At 38.1% G+C, this 19,203-nt stretch overlaps 3 protein-coding genes across 3 annotated transcripts; 1 reads left to right on the plus strand and 2 right to left on the minus strand.

Annotated features, from left to right (window-relative positions):
- The first annotated feature begins 3,729 nt into the window (after positions 1–3,729).
- On the plus strand, positions 3,730–6,783 carry LOC147567423 (uncharacterized). The gene is made up of 5 exons (XM_086654082.1): positions 3,730–4,166; positions 4,892–5,062; positions 5,464–5,553; positions 6,335–6,454; positions 6,552–6,783. Exons 1-5 carry the CDS (start codon positions 3,993–3,995, stop codon positions 6,600–6,602), a joined length of 606 nt encoding a protein of 201 aa, XP_086510208.1. The 5' UTR covers positions 3,730–3,992; the 3' UTR covers positions 6,603–6,783.
- Positions 6,784–7,921: 1,138 nt separating this feature from the next.
- Positions 7,922–10,923, minus strand: LOC147567424 (SNF1-related protein kinase regulatory subunit gamma-1-like). Its single transcript, XM_086654081.1, has 4 exons — positions 10,739–10,923; positions 10,339–10,614; positions 9,107–9,270; positions 7,922–8,565 (listed from the first exon to the last, which is right to left on the minus strand). Exons 1-4 carry the CDS (start codon positions 10,793–10,795, stop codon positions 8,268–8,270), a joined length of 795 nt encoding a protein of 264 aa, XP_086510207.1. The 5' UTR covers positions 10,796–10,923; the 3' UTR covers positions 7,922–8,267.
- Positions 10,924–13,194: 2,271 nt separating this feature from the next.
- LOC147567425 (SNF1-related protein kinase regulatory subunit gamma-1-like) lies at positions 13,195–18,641 on the minus strand. The gene is made up of 6 exons (XM_086654083.1): positions 18,274–18,641; positions 16,721–16,893; positions 15,983–16,147; positions 15,583–15,858; positions 14,351–14,514; positions 13,195–13,809 (listed from the first exon to the last, which is right to left on the minus strand). Exons 1-6 carry the CDS (start codon positions 18,440–18,442, stop codon positions 13,512–13,514), a joined length of 1,245 nt encoding a protein of 414 aa, XP_086510209.1. The 5' UTR covers positions 18,443–18,641; the 3' UTR covers positions 13,195–13,511.
- Between the last annotated feature and the right edge of the window lie 562 nt (positions 18,642–19,203).

Raw genomic sequence — 19,203 nt, forward strand, 5'->3', positions numbered from 1 at the left:
CATCTAACTCATATGCTAATCATATTTGGATTTCAATTGAAATTCATTAACGCTATATTTTGTGTTGTAGTTTTTTTTTTGTTAAAGAATTTTGTGTTGTGGTTGGTAAGCAAAATTTTTGTTTTTCCTTCAACTTCATTATACTATTTGAGTGTATTTCTACCTAAAACAAAGTGCAATTAAACAATTGGTGTTAATCAATTAATGTCTTTCTTTTAATAAATTTCCTACTGAATTTGGTGGCAAAAACCTAACTCGATACACTCAATAGATATTGAAGTTTTTTCCAGTTCACTTAGGTGATATGTGCCAAGATGAATTCTCAATTTTCTCTGCGCCCGTAAATTAACTAGGTTCCCACCGTGCCCTACGGGCGCGGTAGATCACAGCTCAGTTTTACGAGTAAGGTGTTTCCAACATCTTTGAGTGCGTGTATCGCGGTGTCTATGCTAATGTCGTCTGACGTCACGTTGGGTCGAACTTACACGTAAACGTACATGGACATTGGTGCTCATTTTCACACCATATAGGGTCATGCGAATACCTGTCATCTGAGATCATGTACTGATTTCGAATGAAATCACGTACTGATTTCGGATGACAGGTAAACACATGTCGCTAAAAGATGTGAAAATTGACACCACTTTGCATGTACGTTTGCGTGTAAGCTCGACTCCACGTGACGTCAGACGACATGAGCATAAACACCGTGGTACACGCACTCAAAGATGTTGGAAACACCTTACTCGTAAAACCGAGATGTGATCTACCACAACGGCGTTAGTCAAGAGGGATCTACCGCGCCCGTAGGGCGCGGTGGGAACCTAGTATATATATATTATATATCACATATCACAAATCACATATCAGATTTATTTAATAGTGGTAAATAATTTTTTTTTATGTTATACTAATTTATTAATATAAGTTTTTTGTATCCCCTAACTTTATGTATGTAAATTACATAAGAAATATTTATATATATAAATATATCATATACCACCTATCAACTACTTGGGCCCGCCACCTTGAGATTAAGTTAAAGATATGAAGAAACCATACTTTATTTAATAGATAAGGAGTAATAATAAAGTTAATATATATATTATATATCATATATCGCATATCACATATCAAACTTATTTAATAGTGTTAAATGATAAATAAATTTTTCGCGTTGGGGCTACTTTTCTTTATGTCCATATTTCCTACTCTCTCCATCACTTCTCTAGGATGTCTAACGCTTATTAACCACACATTTGTTTATAAATTTCATCTTCTTTTTTCTTTTTCATAACTTCTTCATCTTCTTTCTTTTTCATAACTTCCCTGTTCAATGAAGAGAAAACAACTTCCTAAAGAAGTGATTGAGAGGGTATCTTGGAGGCTTCCAGCTCCAAAAGTTCTAGAATTTAAACTAGTCAATAAACTCTGGAATAACGCGGTGGAAGAAGCAAACTCTAAAGATTTTATGAAAAATCATCTAAGGTATCAACAAAGAGGGGGTTTCTTTTGTTCAAAATATTACTTTGAAATTTCTGGTATTATGGAATTGAAAAATCGCATAAACTACGGTTTTGTTTTTTGTGAGGACAGCTTCAGCTTTGGTTCATCAGCAGGTTTAATCTTGTATTTTAACTGGAATTATCACTCTCTATTTCTAAGGAACCCGTTAATAGGAAGAGAATTTGAGCTCCCACCTTTCCCTACTCGACCTCAACAACAACCAAGTTACCATCCCCAAGAACTACCAGTACCAAGCTATGTCGGGTTTGGGTATTTCGATTCAAGTTTGAAGGTTGTTGATATCGTCGAATCTGTAGAAGATGAATATATATATGATATTCTTGTGTACGACTTGTGGAGGTCTGACTATTGGATAAAATAGGGGTGGAACCAAGCCCTAACTATCGCCATATAAGGTGATGACCCTCGTTCTACCACCTATCACGTGGCCTATAGTAGGATATCTAGGGTTATGCGCGTTATTTGGGTAAGTTGTTATGTGATTTGTGATATGTGATATATAATATAAGTTTGATATGTGATATGTGATATATAATATATACTAGGTATAACCCGTGCCTTCGGCACGGACACTCGCATTAAATGTTCTACACAATATAAAATGGTGGACCCATTTTTGTTGGTTGCAAAGGTGAAAGAGACTTTTTTTTTCTTGAGAAAGGTGAAAAAAACTTTTTTTTTTTGAAACGGTGAGAGAGACTCGAATTAATGAAAAAAACAACAAAAGAGTACTTTTTTTTTTTATGAAGAGAACAACAAAAGAGTACTTGATTCCTTCTATCTCCCCTCGTACGAAACTTTCACCAAAAAAAAAAATAGAACACAGCCTATCTATCTCCAAAAAAAAAAAAAAAACTAGCCTACCTGCCCATCCCTCCACCCAACACAGAAGGTACACATTACACAACCTACCTGCCCCCTCCCCCGTCTATCAATTTTGGGCTAAGCTTAGTTGTTTTTTTCTTTTTATGTTGAAATAAGCTTAGTTGTCTTACCTACCTGTCCTTGCTATTTATTTCTACAAGGTTCCCACCGCGCCCTACGGGGGCGGTAAATCCCTCTTGGCTTACGCCGTTGTGGTAGATCACATCTCGGTTTTACGAGTAAGGTGTTTCCAACATCTTTGAGTGCGTGTACCGCGGTGTCTATGCTCATGTCGTCTGACGTCACGTGCGGTCGAGCTTACACGCAAACGTACATGCAAAGTGGTGCCAATTTTCACATCTTTTAGCGACATGTGTTTACCTGTCATCCGAAATCAGTTAGTGATTTCATTCGAAATCAGTACATGATCTCAGATGACAGGTATTCGCATGACCCTATATGGTGTGAAAATGAGCACCACTGTCCATGTACACATGTAAGCTCGACACAACGTGACGTCAGACGACATGAGCATAGACACCGCGGTACACGCACTCAAAGATGTTGGAAACACCTTACTCGTAAAACCGAGATGTGATCTACCACAACGGCGTTAGCCAAGAGGGATCTACCGCGCCCGTAAGGCGCGGTGGGAACCTAGTTAATTATAAAGGTCGATGTTATTGGAAATTAAAAAACTTTTATAGGGGAGAAAGTTTTAGGTGGACACAAATTTTTTTTTGTTTCCTCCAAACGTTACCCACTTTTAATGTTTTTATTTCTTCTTACTCCATCTTCTTTCCACCACCACCGTCAAATAGGCGACAATGACCCCGACCGTCATCTCTCTCTCTCTCTCTCTCTCTCTCTCTCTCTTCATCTCTCTCTCTATCTTTTCTCTCTTCTCTCTCTTTCCCTCTCTTTCTTCTATCTTCTACAGTTCTTACGAAGGGAAGGCCCCTTAGTCCGAACCCTCATCTGGTAGATACAGACGGCTTCGCCTACATCTGGAACCCAGATCCAGATGAAGCTTGTGTGGATCTACACTCCAGATCCAAGTGAAACTCGTCTGGAGTCCAGATCCAGACGAAGGGACCGTTCCCTTTGCCAGAACTTAGAGAGAGAAGAGATAGAAAAGAAAGAGAGAGAAGAAACAGAGAAGAGAGGGAAGATGATCAGTGAAGCCACAGGTGGTCATCGGTTATCTCCGGGCGGCGACGACTTGTAAGGTGCTTTTGGTGAAAAAAAAATTTTGTTTCACTTTTTTCTCCGGAAACTTGTCTTGGTATCCCCAAACACCGCCATTTTAAGTGTACCTATAATCAAATCTGTGTTTATGTAGTCTTGTAGAGAGACCTCATAGTCTGTGTTGGCCCGGACTCTCGATCGATGGAGTATTATTTTCCCATGAGAATTGTGCCCGTAGCCTCTTTCCGTCCCTCGCTTTTAACTCCTCGCGAAGAGTGTCAGCTTCCCCGTCTCTCTCCAAAAAATTCAAGTTTGTAGGCGTTATCAGAATCTAGGAAGCTAGGGCATCCACCAGCTTAGAGAGAGAGAGAGAGAGAGAGGTCACTTGTTTATTCTGGTGAAAAAGAAGAAGAATGGAACACTCATTGTGGGGGCATTTACCATTATTGGTGAGATCGAGCTCAAAGGAATCGGTGGAGTACATACTTCAAGCCCTTTGGAGAACTAGAAAAACTGGTCTCGACGCCGCTGACCGCCAAATCATAAATGAAATGCTCCAACTTCACAACGAAACTGATCTTGATCCCGTAACCACAACCCCCTTCCCTATTTATTCATATATAGATTATATGTAGTATATATCAATTCATTTATGGGTTGTTATTTTCTCCAACTTTAACCTCACTGGGTATAGTTGCAATTAAGAATAAAAGTTTGAAGTTAAAATAGATTATAGGCTTTAGCCAATGTCCATGATAACCAAACTTGAGACCTGCTTGTCATTGAAACACCAGAAAGAAAGCAACTTCTGAATATATTTTAACCCTACCCATTGATATGTCACTCTTTTACTTTCAAGAAATTTTGAATCAGCTTGGCACAGAGTTGATCGACACAGTTCAACTAGTTTATAAACCATTTTTCGAAGTCCAAATTACTCTTACAAAGAATATGAATGCTTTATCATGGTATTAGTTGTTAATCTGCATATGGGCGAACGCCGCGAACCATGGCGTTACTGCCCTGTGGATATTCTATTGACACAGACATTCGATAAGAATAAGTTACTTTCGCAACTAAACTTTCTTTCTCTAGGGGACGTTTGTTTCGAATTGCGGAAAAATTATATTAAGGAAAAGGAAAGAATAAGCAATCTATCCCCTAATGTCTTCTTCAGCGGACTTGATGCTGTTGAAGTTTCCAACTACGTCTTACCAATTCTTCTGGCGTGCTTGTTGATTTAGTTGTTTGATTTTGTAGCTTTCGCATCTAAATGTTGATCAGCTAGTTGAGTTAGTGTTATATTTTGCAGCTTCTGCTATGCCTTCGCATGTTGATCCGTAGGTGTGTATATGAAAATACTAGTAAGGATGAGATTCAGAAGCTTTTCCCTCAAGAAGTTGTGCCAGAATTACAAAGATTACTCACCATTCTACTGCAGAAGTTTCAAAAGGAGTGGCGAGATGATGAGTTCAAGGACCAGGTCTGTCATTTACTCCATATCTTGGTTTTCATCTTAAGCCACATAATCTACCACTCAGTTAGTAGTCGTATTCCTAATTGAGGGATTTTTTCACTTTATGGATAATTACGAGCATATGTTCGTAACCCATCTAAACTATGTCATCAGTATGTATATATATATATTCCTTCTTAGCTACTAATACTTGACCTGGGGAACACTGTTGCATGGACTATATATGGTTAGATCATCTGATGGAAATTTTAAGAAGCGCATTTTAAAAATTGAAAAGGTTTGCAGTAATGTCATTTAGGAAAGATAGGGTTTTCTTCTCATGCTTAATTCTCTCTGAGAGTGCCTACCATCTGTTTACGAACATAGTACGAGCAGAGGGATTGATTTGGTTTATGAATCTTCTCCAGGTTACTTTACCTCGCTTAAAGGAAATGACATGGAACATGGTAAATCAAGACACAGAATCAGTAGATGCAACTGCTATTATTAATTTGAAGGTATTCGGTTATTTACTTGAACCCTTAGTCCTACAGTGCACTTCATATATTACTTGAACCATTAGTCCTCCAGTGCACTTCATATATTCTCTTCTTTCAGTACAATGTGTATGTAAATAATTCTGGTCGAGCGTAATATTCATCTTACCTTAAAGCATCTTTTAGTATGTTAGTCAGTTAGTGTGTTACTATTAGCTCGAGTCATTTCAGCCTCTTATACCTTTTAATACCCATAAAAACGTTTAGCAATGTAAAACCAAGAGGTGAAGCCTGCGTGGAACATGTGTGTCTCTCCACTGCAGAGAGCACGCCTCGAATCTTGTTCGAGGCTTATAGTCCCCTATAAACCCACTGTGTCGCTTCAAAAGAAAATGCACGTCCAATTGAGTGGTGGCCTGTGGTACAAGGCCTGCCCCCAAGTGGTTTGTCTGGCAGAAGGTCTTGTACTCGAATGCCATGATAGACAGAGCTTTGAATTATTTCCTAAGATGAGCTAAATATTACTAGTGTTTCTCTCAGAACTGAATTGTTGGACTTTGACGAGCTATTTGCTTAACCATATGATGAAATTCCTATGGGTTCGTCTGGCTATTGGTTTCCAACAGTTTGGTTGCTCCCATGTCCAGTTTGCGAGCTTGCACCTGGTAGCCCTTTAAAACGCTTTCGCCGCAAGAAAAAGATAAGAAGAAAAATTACTTGGAATAATTTATTTACCCTTAGAATTTTACAATTTTATCTTGTACATGCTCAAACTGTCTCATTTCTACTTTAATTTCAACAGCTACATGATGATACACAATCTTCATTAGGAGAAACAGAAGTGAAGTTTCAATTGGCCAAAGACACTCTACAAACAATGCTCAAATCCATGTATTACATAAGAGACCAGTTATCGAATATAGTAAGAACACCAACATTAACATATCTTCCTGTTTACGAATGATGAATTATTGAAGTTTATAGAAGACTTCATGTTTTTTTCTTGACCTCTCTTACAGGGCGAGAACAGTAACGGACATACTCAAGCCCAAGATGCGAGTACAGTTTAGTTACTAGAAGTTCAATAGAGTAGAACACACAGTAAATACGAACAGTATTTGACATGTCAACCTGCAGCTTGGAATTCATGTTACATTTTTCTTACTTCGTGTAAAATTCCTTCGCGATTTATCTGTAGTTGGTTGATACCTAATTTACAAAAAAAAAAAAAAAAAAAAAGTTCTGATGAAACCCTCGTGTGAAGAAGTCTGGCTTATACTTGTTAAACAGAACTACAATGACCCATGGTTTTCACATGCCCTGGAAGACAATGCTCTCTTACCACAACAATAGGGACCACCCTATTTATCAACTCTCTCGGCTTACGGCCTTGTCCAAGAAGAGTGACTACACCTAATGTTCAATCTTGGGCTCTCTCTTGTTTCAAGGAAGGGAAGGAATCAACAACAGTAAGCCATGCTAAGGAGAGTATTTCGTCGCTGAAAACAACCTACATTTTAACCTAAGCCTTAGCAAGAATCAATTAAGGTCCAATTGCATGATGTAGAGACGAACCTGCTTTTTATTGTTTGGGCAATAGTTTTGTGCATGACCACTGACAATTGTTAACCGAGTAGTTGAATCTCTATCAGGCATTTCTTCAGAAGGAAATTTAGTCAAAATCCCTATAAATTTTTTGATTTGGTGAAAAATGATCAGTCAATTTTTATTTTTTGAATATACAAATATTTGGTACAGCTTTGCAATGCCTTGTAACAATTTTGCGTCCGCCTTACAACGCCTTTACAACGCCTTACAACAACTTTGCAAAAAATATTGGATTTTTAACTAAACAAAATAGAAATATTTAGATTTTAACAAACAAAATTCAAATTTTGGGTTTTTGAAAAGAAAATATATAACTTGTCTTTCTAATTATAAAAAGTTTAAAATGAGGTCTTCACCCTAATTTCCTGTTTTTTCAAACACTCTTAGGGCATCAACTATATAAACATTTAGTAGTCACACAATGTAGAAATTTAAAGCGAACTGTTTTAGCTCAAAAATTGAAGACAGGATCATGAATTTGTTTACCAAGTCCAAGGGTTAGAACAAAACTTAACAAAGAATACGTACTAGGTTTGAAGCCCAATCTAGGACGTCAACTGTGACTACTAGTTTGGGCTCTGATGACTACTTTTTTCTTTGAGAAGATTCTTCAACAATTTCTTTTTCTTTGTTTGATGCACAATCAAAAATGTCTTATAAAAAATTTTTTCTGTCTAGAAATTTGGGTGTTGGTGATGAAGAAGTAGTAGAAGAAGACCAAACTTAGGATTTATGGAGATAGAGGGAGAAGTTTAAATAAAACATCTAATTCTAAGAGGACTTGAGCGAAAATAATAGAGAGTTGTCCCCTTTAATAATTGTTGTCCATATAAAAATTTAAATTTCTCTAGTTGTTCACATAAAATAGTTATCCATATAAGAAAAATAGTTGTCCACGTATTGGCCACCATAAAAAACTTAAACAAGTTAGCGTGGATATGCTTAGCTTTCCAAATGCTTCACTCCAAAAAGAAAAGGAAAAGGTTGACAATAGCGAGTCAAGTTATAAACACTCTTGCTCACCCTGTTCATTGTTAGAACTTTCACAACAAGGCGTGAGAACCTGAAAATCCATCACAAATGTGGATTCACGAAGAGCTCTTAAAGGCTGATGTACCTTGGCGCTCCTAAACAGTGCTGTTTCGAGGCAATGGCACAACACCATCGAAGAAATCCCCGAAGTACCCACGAGGCTCATGTACTAGCTTAGAGATAATGTCTCTCAATGAGATCACACCTTCAAGATTTCCATCATTGTCGACTACATAAATTCGATGTATCTTATAGGAGTCCAGTCTCAGAATCACTTCTTTGATTGTTTCATCTTTCTTACATGTGATTGTGCCAAGCAGCAAAGGTGATTCCTCTTCATGCTCCTTCAGATAGTTTCTAACAGCAGTCAGGAAGTTTTTCGCTGTTATTGATCTGCAAGTACAAAAATCCAGAGTTAGCTCCTTCTAGACTTCGTCGCTGATCACTTTTGGCCTTTTGTCAATCATCTTAGAGTATTCAAAAATTGTATATTTAAATAAAATATTGGATCATATACTTCATGGAAGTTGATCAGAAGATGTGACTAGAAAGAGATGGAACTTGTTGAAGATTCCATTGAATTGTGATAGAGTAGCTATTAGAGGCCAATATGACTTGGAATATCACCACCACCATGTAAGTCCCGGGGCTGACTTACTGTGGAAGTATCAATGAACTAATAATTTGAAGCAAAGAAACAAAAGTTAACCATCAAATAAACTTTTTCGGAATCAAGATCAACTTCGTAAATTTTTTTAACTGGCTGTTACTTCTTGTTCTACTTGACAAATAGAAATTGTTACAGTTCAAAATATATGTTCCTTTGATCAGATGATCTTCCCAATGGAATGATTATGGCTCAGAAGCATGGGTTAACAGAAAAATATAAATGAGCTATGGAAAACACTGAAAAAGTTCACTTTCAGACATTAACCTGTAGTCCTTATAAATTTCTGGAGCAGCAAGAAGGAATTGGACATCTCGGATGCTTATATTGCCAGTAGCCTTTTGCCCGTTACCTTCAACTACTGGAAGCCCTCCAATCTTCCTTTCTCTCATCCGCTTAAATGCCTTCAGAACAGGTTCCTCCTCATGCACCTATCAAGTATAAAGTGACAAAATAGATACTTAAATCGCAAATCTTTTTCATCATATTGATGGTTGGCCAAGAAAGATACCAATAATCAGTAACAGAAGACTAAGGGGACACATATCGCCTAATAGCTGAATTTTATGTAAAGCAAGTGAAGATCACTTGCTAATACATCGTCATATTACACAGAGAAGTTGGGATATGTTTCTCATAGCAAGGGGTTATCGTGGGTCTGCCCAAAGAACGAAGGATCTCTTAGGAACCAGCAAAACAACAATGAAATTAAACAATCACATAGAACACAACGTTCGGATATAAAACCTACTCCATGGAGATCAATGGCACGGTAGTAAAATTTTAGTTCGATGCCTATTAACGGTTTTTTCGGGTTATATAGTGACCCATATTCAAGGCATTTTCGATAGAGAACTCCGATGGCTAAGGAGATGAAGCAACTCCTGAATCTAATTCCACGTCCGGCTATTGGTTTTCGGAAGGCAAGAAACAAAGCCATCCTCAAAGGGGGTAGGATTTCCTTCAAGGTGATTAAAGCCTCAATCTTATTCATATCATTATTCAGGCAAAGAGAAGGAGACAAAGACATTTGGTGTCAGTGTTTATAACATAGAGTTTATTTGTTTGGGTGTTTGAGCTCGTTGTTTAGAGTCCTAACATTGTAAATGCTATTTTATACATGACTGTCTGATTCCTTCTTTGTCAAAAAGTAGAATGATCGAAAAACCGGCTTTTGAAGATAATGCCAGTCTTATCTGACATCCATGTAGCTAACAAATATGACCGACTAAAAAATTCATCAGGAAAAAGAAGCCCGACTTTAGAAGGCGTGGAAGTAATATTGGATAAATCTGGGATAAGAAAATCCCCTTAACTACAGGGACGCCATTGCAATTGATAAGAGCAACCTGCTAACGAATATAACTCTAAATAGATAATCCTATATTCGTTCTTTGCATTTCAGTCTTTTGATGCTCTCACAGAAAAAAGGGTGAAAGAAACTTATGGCCAGGGGGAAGAGCATATATAACTAAAAGGCAATCGAGGAATAGAGATACCTTGATCAATTGATAAGGTTTCATAAGTGGAAGACCAAGTTCAGAAAGTTTCTTTGTTCCCCAGTTTTCAAACCAATGAAGGCCAACACATTCCGCCAACATGTGAACAACAGAAGATTGTGTGATGATATTATCAATCTTTCCTTGCCCTAGATCAACCACAGGTAGGCTCTTCATGTTATACTTGGATAGCAGCAAAAGCATGGTTAAGAAAGTGTCAGACTGCTGAAGACCAAGAAATGGAGCCCAACGGAATGACCCTGATATGTCTTGAACCTGTGAAAGGATGAACATTATGGTCTAAAAGGTCTGGTTTTGAAAGGAGTCAGAATAAAAGAAAGAGCCAACAGAAACTATGAGGTAGAAGGGTAGCTCTTCGAAAGATGAACAAGGATACAACCTTCGTAGTCTTATAATAACTTGATGAAGTCAGAGTCTCGAAAAAGCTTCCACCCATTAAAGCAATAGAGTCTGGTTCTGTACATCCATTTCCTAGAACAAGATTCTCTGTAATAGACACTGCCCCTGCAGTTCCACCGATGGCCTTAAGAGCTGTAACTTCAGACTGCAAAGGAGTAACATAGTTTCAGTTTTCTCACAGTAGAAAAACGGTATGCTAGTAAAGTCTAATTGAAGCTTAAAACAACAATGTTAATATCCCTCTCTCAGTCGTCCGGGTGGAGAAGTATCTGTTAAGTTTGTGATCATCCAACTCAAAACCAATTGGCAATGCGTGGAACATGTGTGTCTCTCCACTGCAGAGAGCACGCCTCGAATCTTGTTCGAGGCTTATAGTCCCCTATAAACCCACTGTGCCGCTTCAAAAGAAAATGCACGTCCAATTGAGTGGTGGCCTGTGGTACAAGGCCTGCCCCCAAGTGGTTTGTCTGGCAGAAGGTCTTGTACTCGAATGCCATGATAGACAGAGCTTTGAATTATTTCCTAAGATGAGCTAAATATTACTAGTGTTTCTCTCAGAACTGAATTGTTGGACTTTGACGAGCTATTTGCTTAACCATATGATGAAATTCCTATGGGTTCGTCTGGCTATTGGTTTCCAACAGTTTGGTTGCTCCCATGTCCAGTTTGCGAGCTTGCACCTGGTAGCCCTTTAAAACGCTTTCGCCGCAAGAAAAAGATAAGAAGAAAAATTACTTGGAATAATTTATTTACCCTTAGAATTTTACAATTTTATCTTGTACATGCTCAAACTGTCTCATTTCTACTTTAATTTCAACAGCTACATGATGATACACAATCTTCATTAGGAGAAACAGAAGTGAAGTTTCAATTGGCCAAAGACACTCTACAAACAATGCTCAAATCCATGTATTACATAAGAGACCAGTTATCGAATATAGTAAGAACACCAACATTAACATATCTTCCTGTTTACGAATGATGAATTATTGAAGTTTATAGAAGACTTCATGTTTTTTTCTTGACCTCTCTTACAGGGCGAGAACAGTAACGGACATACTCAAGCCCAAGATGCGAGTACAGTTTAGTTACTAGAAGTTCAATAGAGTAGAACACACAGTAAATACGAACAGTATTTGACATGTCAACCTGCAGCTTGGAATTCATGTTACATTTTTCTTACTTCGTGTAAAATTCCTTCGCGATTTATCTGTAGTTGGTTGATACCTAATTTACAAAAAAAAAAAAAAAAAAAAAGTTCTGATGAAACCCTCGTGTGAAGAAGTCTGGCTTATACTTGTTAAACAGAACTACAATGACCCATGGTTTTCACATGCCCTGGAAGACAATGCTCTCTTACCACAACAATAGGGACCACCCTATTTATCAACTCTCTCGGCTTACGGCCTTGTCCAAGAAGAGTGACTACACCTAATGTTCAATCTTGGGCTCTCTCTTGTTTCAAGGAAGGGAAGGAATCAACAACAGTAAGCCATGCTAAGGAGAGTATTTCGTCGCTGAAAACAACCTACATTTTAACCTAAGCCTTAGCAAGAATCAATTAAGGTCCAATTGCATGATGTAGAGACGAACCTGCTTTTTATTGTTTGGGCAATAGTTTTGTGCATGACCACTGACAATTGTTAACCGAGTAGTTGAATCTCTATCAGGCATTTCTTCAGAAGGAAATTTAGTCAAAATCCCTATAAATTTTTTGATTTGGTGAAAAATGATCAGTCAATTTTTATTTTTTGAATATACAAATATTTGGTACAGCTTTGCAATGCCTTGTAACAATTTTGCGTCCGCCTTACAACGCCTTTACAACGCCTTACAACAACTTTGCAAAAAATATTGGATTTTTAACTAAACAAAATAGAAATATTTAGATTTTAACAAACAAAATTCAAATTTTGGGTTTTTGAAAAGAAAATATATAACTTGTCTTTCTAATTATAAAAAGTTTAAAATGAGGTCTTCACCCTAATTTCCTGTTTTTTCAAACACTCTTAGGGCATCAACTATATAAACATTTAGTAGTCACACAATGTAGAAATTTAAAGCGAACTGTTTTAGCTCAAAAATTGAAGACAGGATCATGAATTTGTTTACCAAGTCCAAGGGTTAGAACAAAACTTAACAAAGAATACGTACTAGGTTTGAAGCCCAATCTAGGACGTCAACTGTGACTACTAGTTTGGGCTCTGATGACTACTTTTTTCTTTGAGAAGATTCTTCAACAATTTCTTTTTCTTTGTTTGATGCACAATCAAAAATGTCTTATAAAAAATTTTTTCTGTCTAGAAATTTGGGTGTTGGTGATGAAGAAGTAGTAGAAGAAGACCAAACTTAGGATTTATGGAGATAGAGGGAGAAGTTTAAATAAAACATCTAATTCTAAGAGGACTTGAGCGAAAATAATAGAGAGTTGTCCCCTTTAATAATTGTTGTCCATATAAAAATTTAAATTTCTCTAGTTGTTCACATAAAATAGTTATCCATATAAGAAAAATAGTTGTCCACGTATTGGCCACCATAAAAAACTTAAACAAGTTAGCGTGGATATGCTTAGCTTTCCAAATGCTTCACTCCAAAAAGAAAAGGAAAAGGTTGACAATAGCGAGTCAAGTTATAAACACTCTTGCTCACCCTGTTCATTGTTAGAACTTTCACAACAAGGCGTGAGAACCTGAAAATCCATCACAAATGTGGATTCACGAAGAGCTCTTAAAGGCTGATGTACCTTGGCGCTCCTAAACAGTGCTGTTTCGAGGCAATGGCACAACACCATCGAAGAAATCCCCGAAGTACCCACGAGGCTCATGTACTAGCTTAGAGATAATGTCTCTCAATGAGATCACACCTTCAAGATTTCCATCATTGTCGACTACATAAATTCGATGTATCTTATAGGAGTCCAGTCTCAGAATCACTTCTTTGATTGTTTCATCTTTCTTACATGTGATTGTGCCAAGCAGCAAAGGTGATTCCTCTTCATGCTCCTTCAGATAGTTTCTAACAGCAGTCAGGAAGTTTTTCGCTGTTATTGATCTGCAAGTACAAAAATCCAGAGTTAGCTCCTTCTAGACTTCGTCGCTGATCACTTTTGGCCTTTTGTCAATCATCTTAGAGTATTCAAAAATTGTATATTTAAATAAAATATTGGATCATATACTTCATGGAAGTTGATCAGAAGATGTGACTAGAAAGAGATGGAACTTGTTGAAGATTCCATTGAATTGTGATAGAGTAGCTATTAGAGGCCAATATGACTTGGAATATCACCACCACCATGTAAGTCCCGGGGCTGACTTACTGTGGAAGTATCAATGAACTAATAATTTGAAGCAAAGAAACAAAAGTTAACCATCAAATAAACTTTTTCGGAATCAAGATCAACTTCGTAAATTTTTTTAACTGGCTGTTACTTCTTGTTCTACTTGACAAATAGAAATTGTTACAGTTCAAAATATATGTTCCTTTGATCAGATGATCTTCCCAATGGAATGATTATGGCTCAGAAGCATGGGTTAACAGAAAAATATAAATGAGCTATGGAAAACACTGAAAAAGTTCACTTTCAGACATTAACCTGTAGTCCTTATAAATTTCTGGAGCAGCAAGAAGGAATTGGACATCTCGGATGCTTATATTGCCAGTAGCCTTTTGCCCGTTACCTTCAACTACTGGAAGCCCTCCAATCTTCCTTTCTCTCATCCGCTTAAATGCCTTCAGAACAGGTTCCTCCTCATGCACCTATCAAGTATAAAGTGACAAAATAGATACTTAAATCGCAAATCTTTTTCATCATATTGATGGTTGGCCAAGAAAGATACCAATAATCAGTAACAGAAGACTAAGGGGACACATATCGCCTAATAGCTGAATTTTATGTAAAGCAAGTGAAGATCACTTGCTAATACATCGTCATATTACACAGAGAAGTTGGGATATGTTTCTCATAGCAAGGGGTTATCGTGGGTCTGCCCAAAGAACGAAGGATCTCTTAGGAACCAGCAAAACAACAATGAAATTAAACAATCACATAGAACACAACGTTCGGATATAAAACCTACTCCATGGAGATCAATGGCACGGTAGTAAAATTTTAGTTCGATGCCTATTAACGGTTTTTTCGGGTTATATAGTGACCCATATTCAAGGCATTTTCGATAGAGAACTCCGATGGCTAAGGAGATGAAGCAACTCCTGAATCTAATTCCACGTCCGGCTATTGGTTTTCGGAAGGCAAGAAACAAAGCCATCCTCAAAGGGGGTAGGATTTCCTTCAAGGTGATTAAAGCCTCAATCTTATTCATATCATTATTCAGGCAAAGAGAAGGAGACAAAGACATTTGGTGTCAGTGTTTATAACATAGAGTTTATTTGTTTGGGTGTTTGAGCTCGTTGTTTAGAGTCCTAACATTGTAAATGCTATTTTATACATGACTGTCTGATTCCTTCTTTGTCAAAAAGTAGAATGATCGAAAAACCGGCTTTTGAAGATAATGCCAGTCTTATCTGACATCCATGTAGCTAACAAATATGACCGACTAAAAAATTCATCAGGAAAAAGAAGCCCGACTTTAGAAGGCGTGGAAGTAATATTGGATAAATCTGGGATAAGAAAATCCCCTTAACTACAGGGACGCCATTGCAATTGATAAGAGCAACCTGCTAACGAATATAACTCTAAATAGATAATCCTATATTCGTTCTTTGCATTTCAGTCTTTTGATGCTCTCACAGAAAAAAGGGTGAAAGAAACTTATGGCCAGGGGGAAGAGCATATATAACTAAAAGGCAATCGAGGAATAGAGATACCTTGATCAATTGATAAGGTTTCATAAGTGGAAGACCAAGTTCAGAAAGTTTCTTTGTTCCCCAGTTTTCAAACCAATGAAGGCCAACACATTCCGCCAACATGTGAACAACAGAAGATTGTGTGATGATATTATCAATCTTTCCTTGCCCTAGATCAACCACAGGTAGGCTCTTCATGTTATACTTGGATAGCAGCAAAAGCATGGTTAAGAAAGTGTCAGACTGCTGAAGACCAAGAAATGGAGCCCAACGGAATGACCCTGATATGTCTTGAACCTGTGAAAGGATGAACATTATGGTCTAAAAGGTCTGGTTTTGAAAGGAGTCAGAATAAAAGAAAGAGCCAACAGAAACTATGAGGTAGAAGGGTAGCTCTTCGAAAGATGAACAAGGATACAACCTTCGTAGTCTTATAATAACTTGATGAAGTCAGAGTCTCGAAAAAGCTTCCACCCATTAAAGCAATAGAGTCTGGTTCTGTACATCCATTTCCTAGAACAAGATTCTCTGTAATAGACACTGCCCCTGCAGTTCCACCGATGGCCTTAAGAGCTGTAACTTCAGACTGCAAAGGAGTAACATAGTTTCAGTTTTCTCACAGTAGAAAAACGGTATGCTAGTAAAGTCTAATTGAAGCTTAAAACAACAATGTTAATATCCCTCTCTCAGTCGTCCGGGTGGAGAAGTATCTGTTAAGTTTGTGATCATCCAACTCAAAACCAATTGGCAATGAGTGGAGACGACCTAGACATTATATTCTTGGTTGCTAGATAGCCCTTCTCCCATGTGGGACTATTCTTACACGCCCCCTCACGTGTGGTGTGGTTAGCCTAACACGTGTTTTTTTTTCGGGTGACGTGGAGCACGTGTGGCTTTTAAGCCTATCACGTGTGGCCCTAGCTCTAATACCATGTTAAGTTTGTGATCATCCAACTCAAAACCAATTGGCAATGAGTGGAGAGGACCTAGACATTATATTCTTGGTTGCTAGATAGCCCTTCTCCCATGTGGGACCTAGACATTATATTCTTGGTTGCTAGATAGCCCTTCTCCCATGTGGGACTATTCTCACAGTACCTAAACCAGTTACAATTCACGAACACTTAGTTATGTTAAACTGTGAAATCAGAATGCAAACCTGATGCAGAAGCCACACAACAATTCCTGCAAACTCTACAATGCCTTTATATCTGTCTATCCAACTGGCATCATCAGGTGCATCCACATTCCTCACGGGTGCACTCAGAATTTTGTGCTTGGACAATACTTGGACTGCCTCAGATAGAGTTGAATCTGAATTTATCTCGATCACTGTATACAAGTTGTCCAAAACGATAAGCTAATATCTATATGTCATGTTCCACTCACTTTGATTCCTCGGCTATAAGAAAATTTTGTAGGGGAAGAAAAGGAATAATAAACTTTGGAGATATAGTATCGAGAAGATGAAAATAAAAAGATAGTCACTATGTTATGTCAAACAATTATATTGATGAGGATTTTCTTGAACATGAGGAATAATCTGTACTAATTTGTATATAAATTTACAAGGATTCGAACCAACATGTTTATCAGACCGAAATAAAACCACTAAATACAATGTTGCAACAATGGCCTCTGAATTATTAGTAAAACCCCTAAAAGAGATTGGATGTATTTATTATCTTTTTGCCTAAAAATGAACCTAAGTGAGAATGACCACTTAAATACTTCATCCCTTGTCTCGTATACTTCCACGGTCCCCATATTATAGCATGAGGTGGAGCGATAGTAACGTTCACAACTTCTTTCCTTCTTTCGGTACTCGGCATTTACCCCATCAATCATGAATCATCCAATGCTAATTAGATTCATTGATAATGCCGACACCATTGTAACTCGAAATTAATTATTCGAAACAGAATATTAACTCGAAATGATATGGGTAAAGAGAATATGAAAGTTTAAGCAAAGAGAGTACCCTTTTGAAGATAAAACTTTTTTTGTGTGGAAGGCATGTCTACAAAGAATCCCTACCATTGACAACCTCAAAACCAGGAGGGGAGTTCGGGCGAAATGGTGCATCCTTTGCAAAAAGGAGGAGGAATTGGTCAATCATTTGCTTCTTCATTCTGAGGTCATATTGATAAAAACAAGCCGAAGCCTGCTGTGAAGCTTCAGCGTCACATCAAGGTGACAGGATTCAAACCTATGGCCCTCTGTACCCAAAACAGATGCACTACACCTCGTCTTACCCACCCGATCGATGAACACTCGAACCGAACTCACCCAGCAACTTTTTTGGAAAATAGGGGCTCTCAAGTACTTGTAATCATAGGGCCAACAAACACTACCTTTGGTGCAACATTGGTATCACTCAAAGAAAAAAGCAAAGAGAATAAGAATGAAAAAGAAGTATGTGTATTGGTATCATTTAACTCATTCAATATTGACGCCCATTCAACCTTCAAATACCCAAAATCTAACTTTTGGTATCATTTTACTTCAAAACTCAGAAAGACTATCTATGAGTGTGAGTGACAAAAGAGTTGCCAAGTGTTCTAATTTAGTTATGTAATAAACAAAAATCAATGAATTTTGATGTAGAAATAAGAATCAAACGTTTAAGCATATAAGATGAATTAGGGCATAGATCATTAATAATGTTATCATAGAAGAATGGATAGAAATGAAATAGAAATAGAATTTAACCTTGAGAAGAAGGTGCAGGAGGGAAGGAAGAAACAAGGATGCTTTTAAAGCATGAGTTGAGCTTCTCAGATGGACTCAACTGAGGTTCTTGTATGTCCCATAAATCTTCCACTTTTAGTCCTAATTTCGCTTCTGGACTTGACATCCCACTTCTTGGACTCTCCTCCATCTCCAATTCACCCACCACTTATCTCTCTCTCTCTAAAAATCTCTTTCTCACTCTAAAAATCTCTTTCTCACTCGTACTTCTAAATTCTCTCTCTGTCTACTGCTAGTCTGCTACACCGGAAGCCGGCTGATCACTTGATGAATATATATTAAGATGTTTCCCATCTGGTTTAAGGAAGGTGCATCATAAAATCTACACCGTTAGTATTTATAAGAATATCCACACCGTTAATCAACCTCAACGTGCAAATACAGATCATGACAATGACGCTATTTCCTCCACAAGTCCCTGCAGAATCCGAAGGGCTGACGTGTCTAGATCCTGGCTCGACATGTCAGCCAGCCGGAACTCGGGCCAGGCATGGCATTACCGTTGGTGAGGCCACTCCCCCCGGTATTCTCTCTGCCAATTGCCCACGGATGTCTAGGGGTGGGAATGTTGCCCGCGAGCCCGAAACCGTCCATTGGGTACCCGAGCCCATGACTGACCACGGGCACCAGCTACCCGTTTCGGGTAGATCCCGCCCGGCCCGATGAAATTTGGTGGGCGGGCGCGGGTAAAACCCCTTGTCCGACCTCCCGCCCACACCTGAGTCCGATAGGCCAAGCCCGATTGGTACCTATATATACCCGTCCATTTGTGGTCCATTAGGAAGCCTAAAAGAAGAAATCCACTTCAAATCTTCAATAAGGCGGAGAGACCGTATGTTGTTAGATGAGGGATCTCTAAGATATCCCTCATCCGTTAGATCTAGGGTTAAT

This window comes from Eschscholzia californica, unplaced genomic scaffold (genome assembly GCF_041429995.1).
Source record: "Eschscholzia californica isolate CP2 unplaced genomic scaffold, dmEscCali1.0.p SCAF_1, whole genome shotgun sequence".
NCBI classification, from domain to species: domain Eukaryota; kingdom Viridiplantae; phylum Streptophyta; class Magnoliopsida; order Ranunculales; family Papaveraceae; genus Eschscholzia; species Eschscholzia californica.

What these genes read in the sequence shown, in the direction of transcription:
- LOC147567425 (XM_086654083.1), bottom strand. Translation starts at nt 18,442, where the DNA reads ATGGAGGAGAGTCCAAGAAGTGGGATGTCAAGTCCAGAAGCGAAATTA. An exon ending in TTGTGTGGCTTCTGCATCAG is followed by an intron (nt 16,148 to 16,720) that starts GTTTGCATTCTG and finishes ACTCCTTTGCAG; the next exon opens with TCTGAAGTTACAGCTCTTAA. An exon ending in AACCTTATCAATTGATCAAG is followed by an intron (nt 14,515 to 15,582) that starts GTATCTCTATTC and finishes TATACTTGATAG; the next exon opens with GTGCATGAGGAGGAACCTGT.
- LOC147567423 (XM_086654082.1), top strand. Translation starts at nt 3,993, where the DNA reads ATGGAACACTCATTGTGGGGGCATTTACCATTATTGGTGAGATCGAGC. An exon ending in ACGAAACTGATCTTGATCCC is followed by an intron (nt 4,167 to 4,891) that starts GTAACCACAACC and finishes TATATTTTGCAG; the next exon opens with CTTCTGCTATGCCTTCGCAT. An exon ending in CTGCTATTATTAATTTGAAG is followed by an intron (nt 5,554 to 6,334) that starts GTATTCGGTTAT and finishes TAATTTCAACAG; the next exon opens with CTACATGATGATACACAATC.
- LOC147567424 (XM_086654081.1), bottom strand. Translation starts at nt 10,795, where the DNA reads ATGGGTGGAAGCTTTTTCGAGACTCTGACTTCATCAAGTTATTATAAG. An exon ending in AACCTTATCAATTGATCAAG is followed by an intron (nt 9,271 to 10,338) that starts GTATCTCTATTC and finishes TATACTTGATAG; the next exon opens with GTGCATGAGGAGGAACCTGT. An exon ending in GAAATTTATAAGGACTACAG is followed by an intron (nt 8,566 to 9,106) that starts GTTAATGTCTGA and finishes TTGTACTTGCAG; the next exon opens with ATCAATAACAGCGAAAAACT.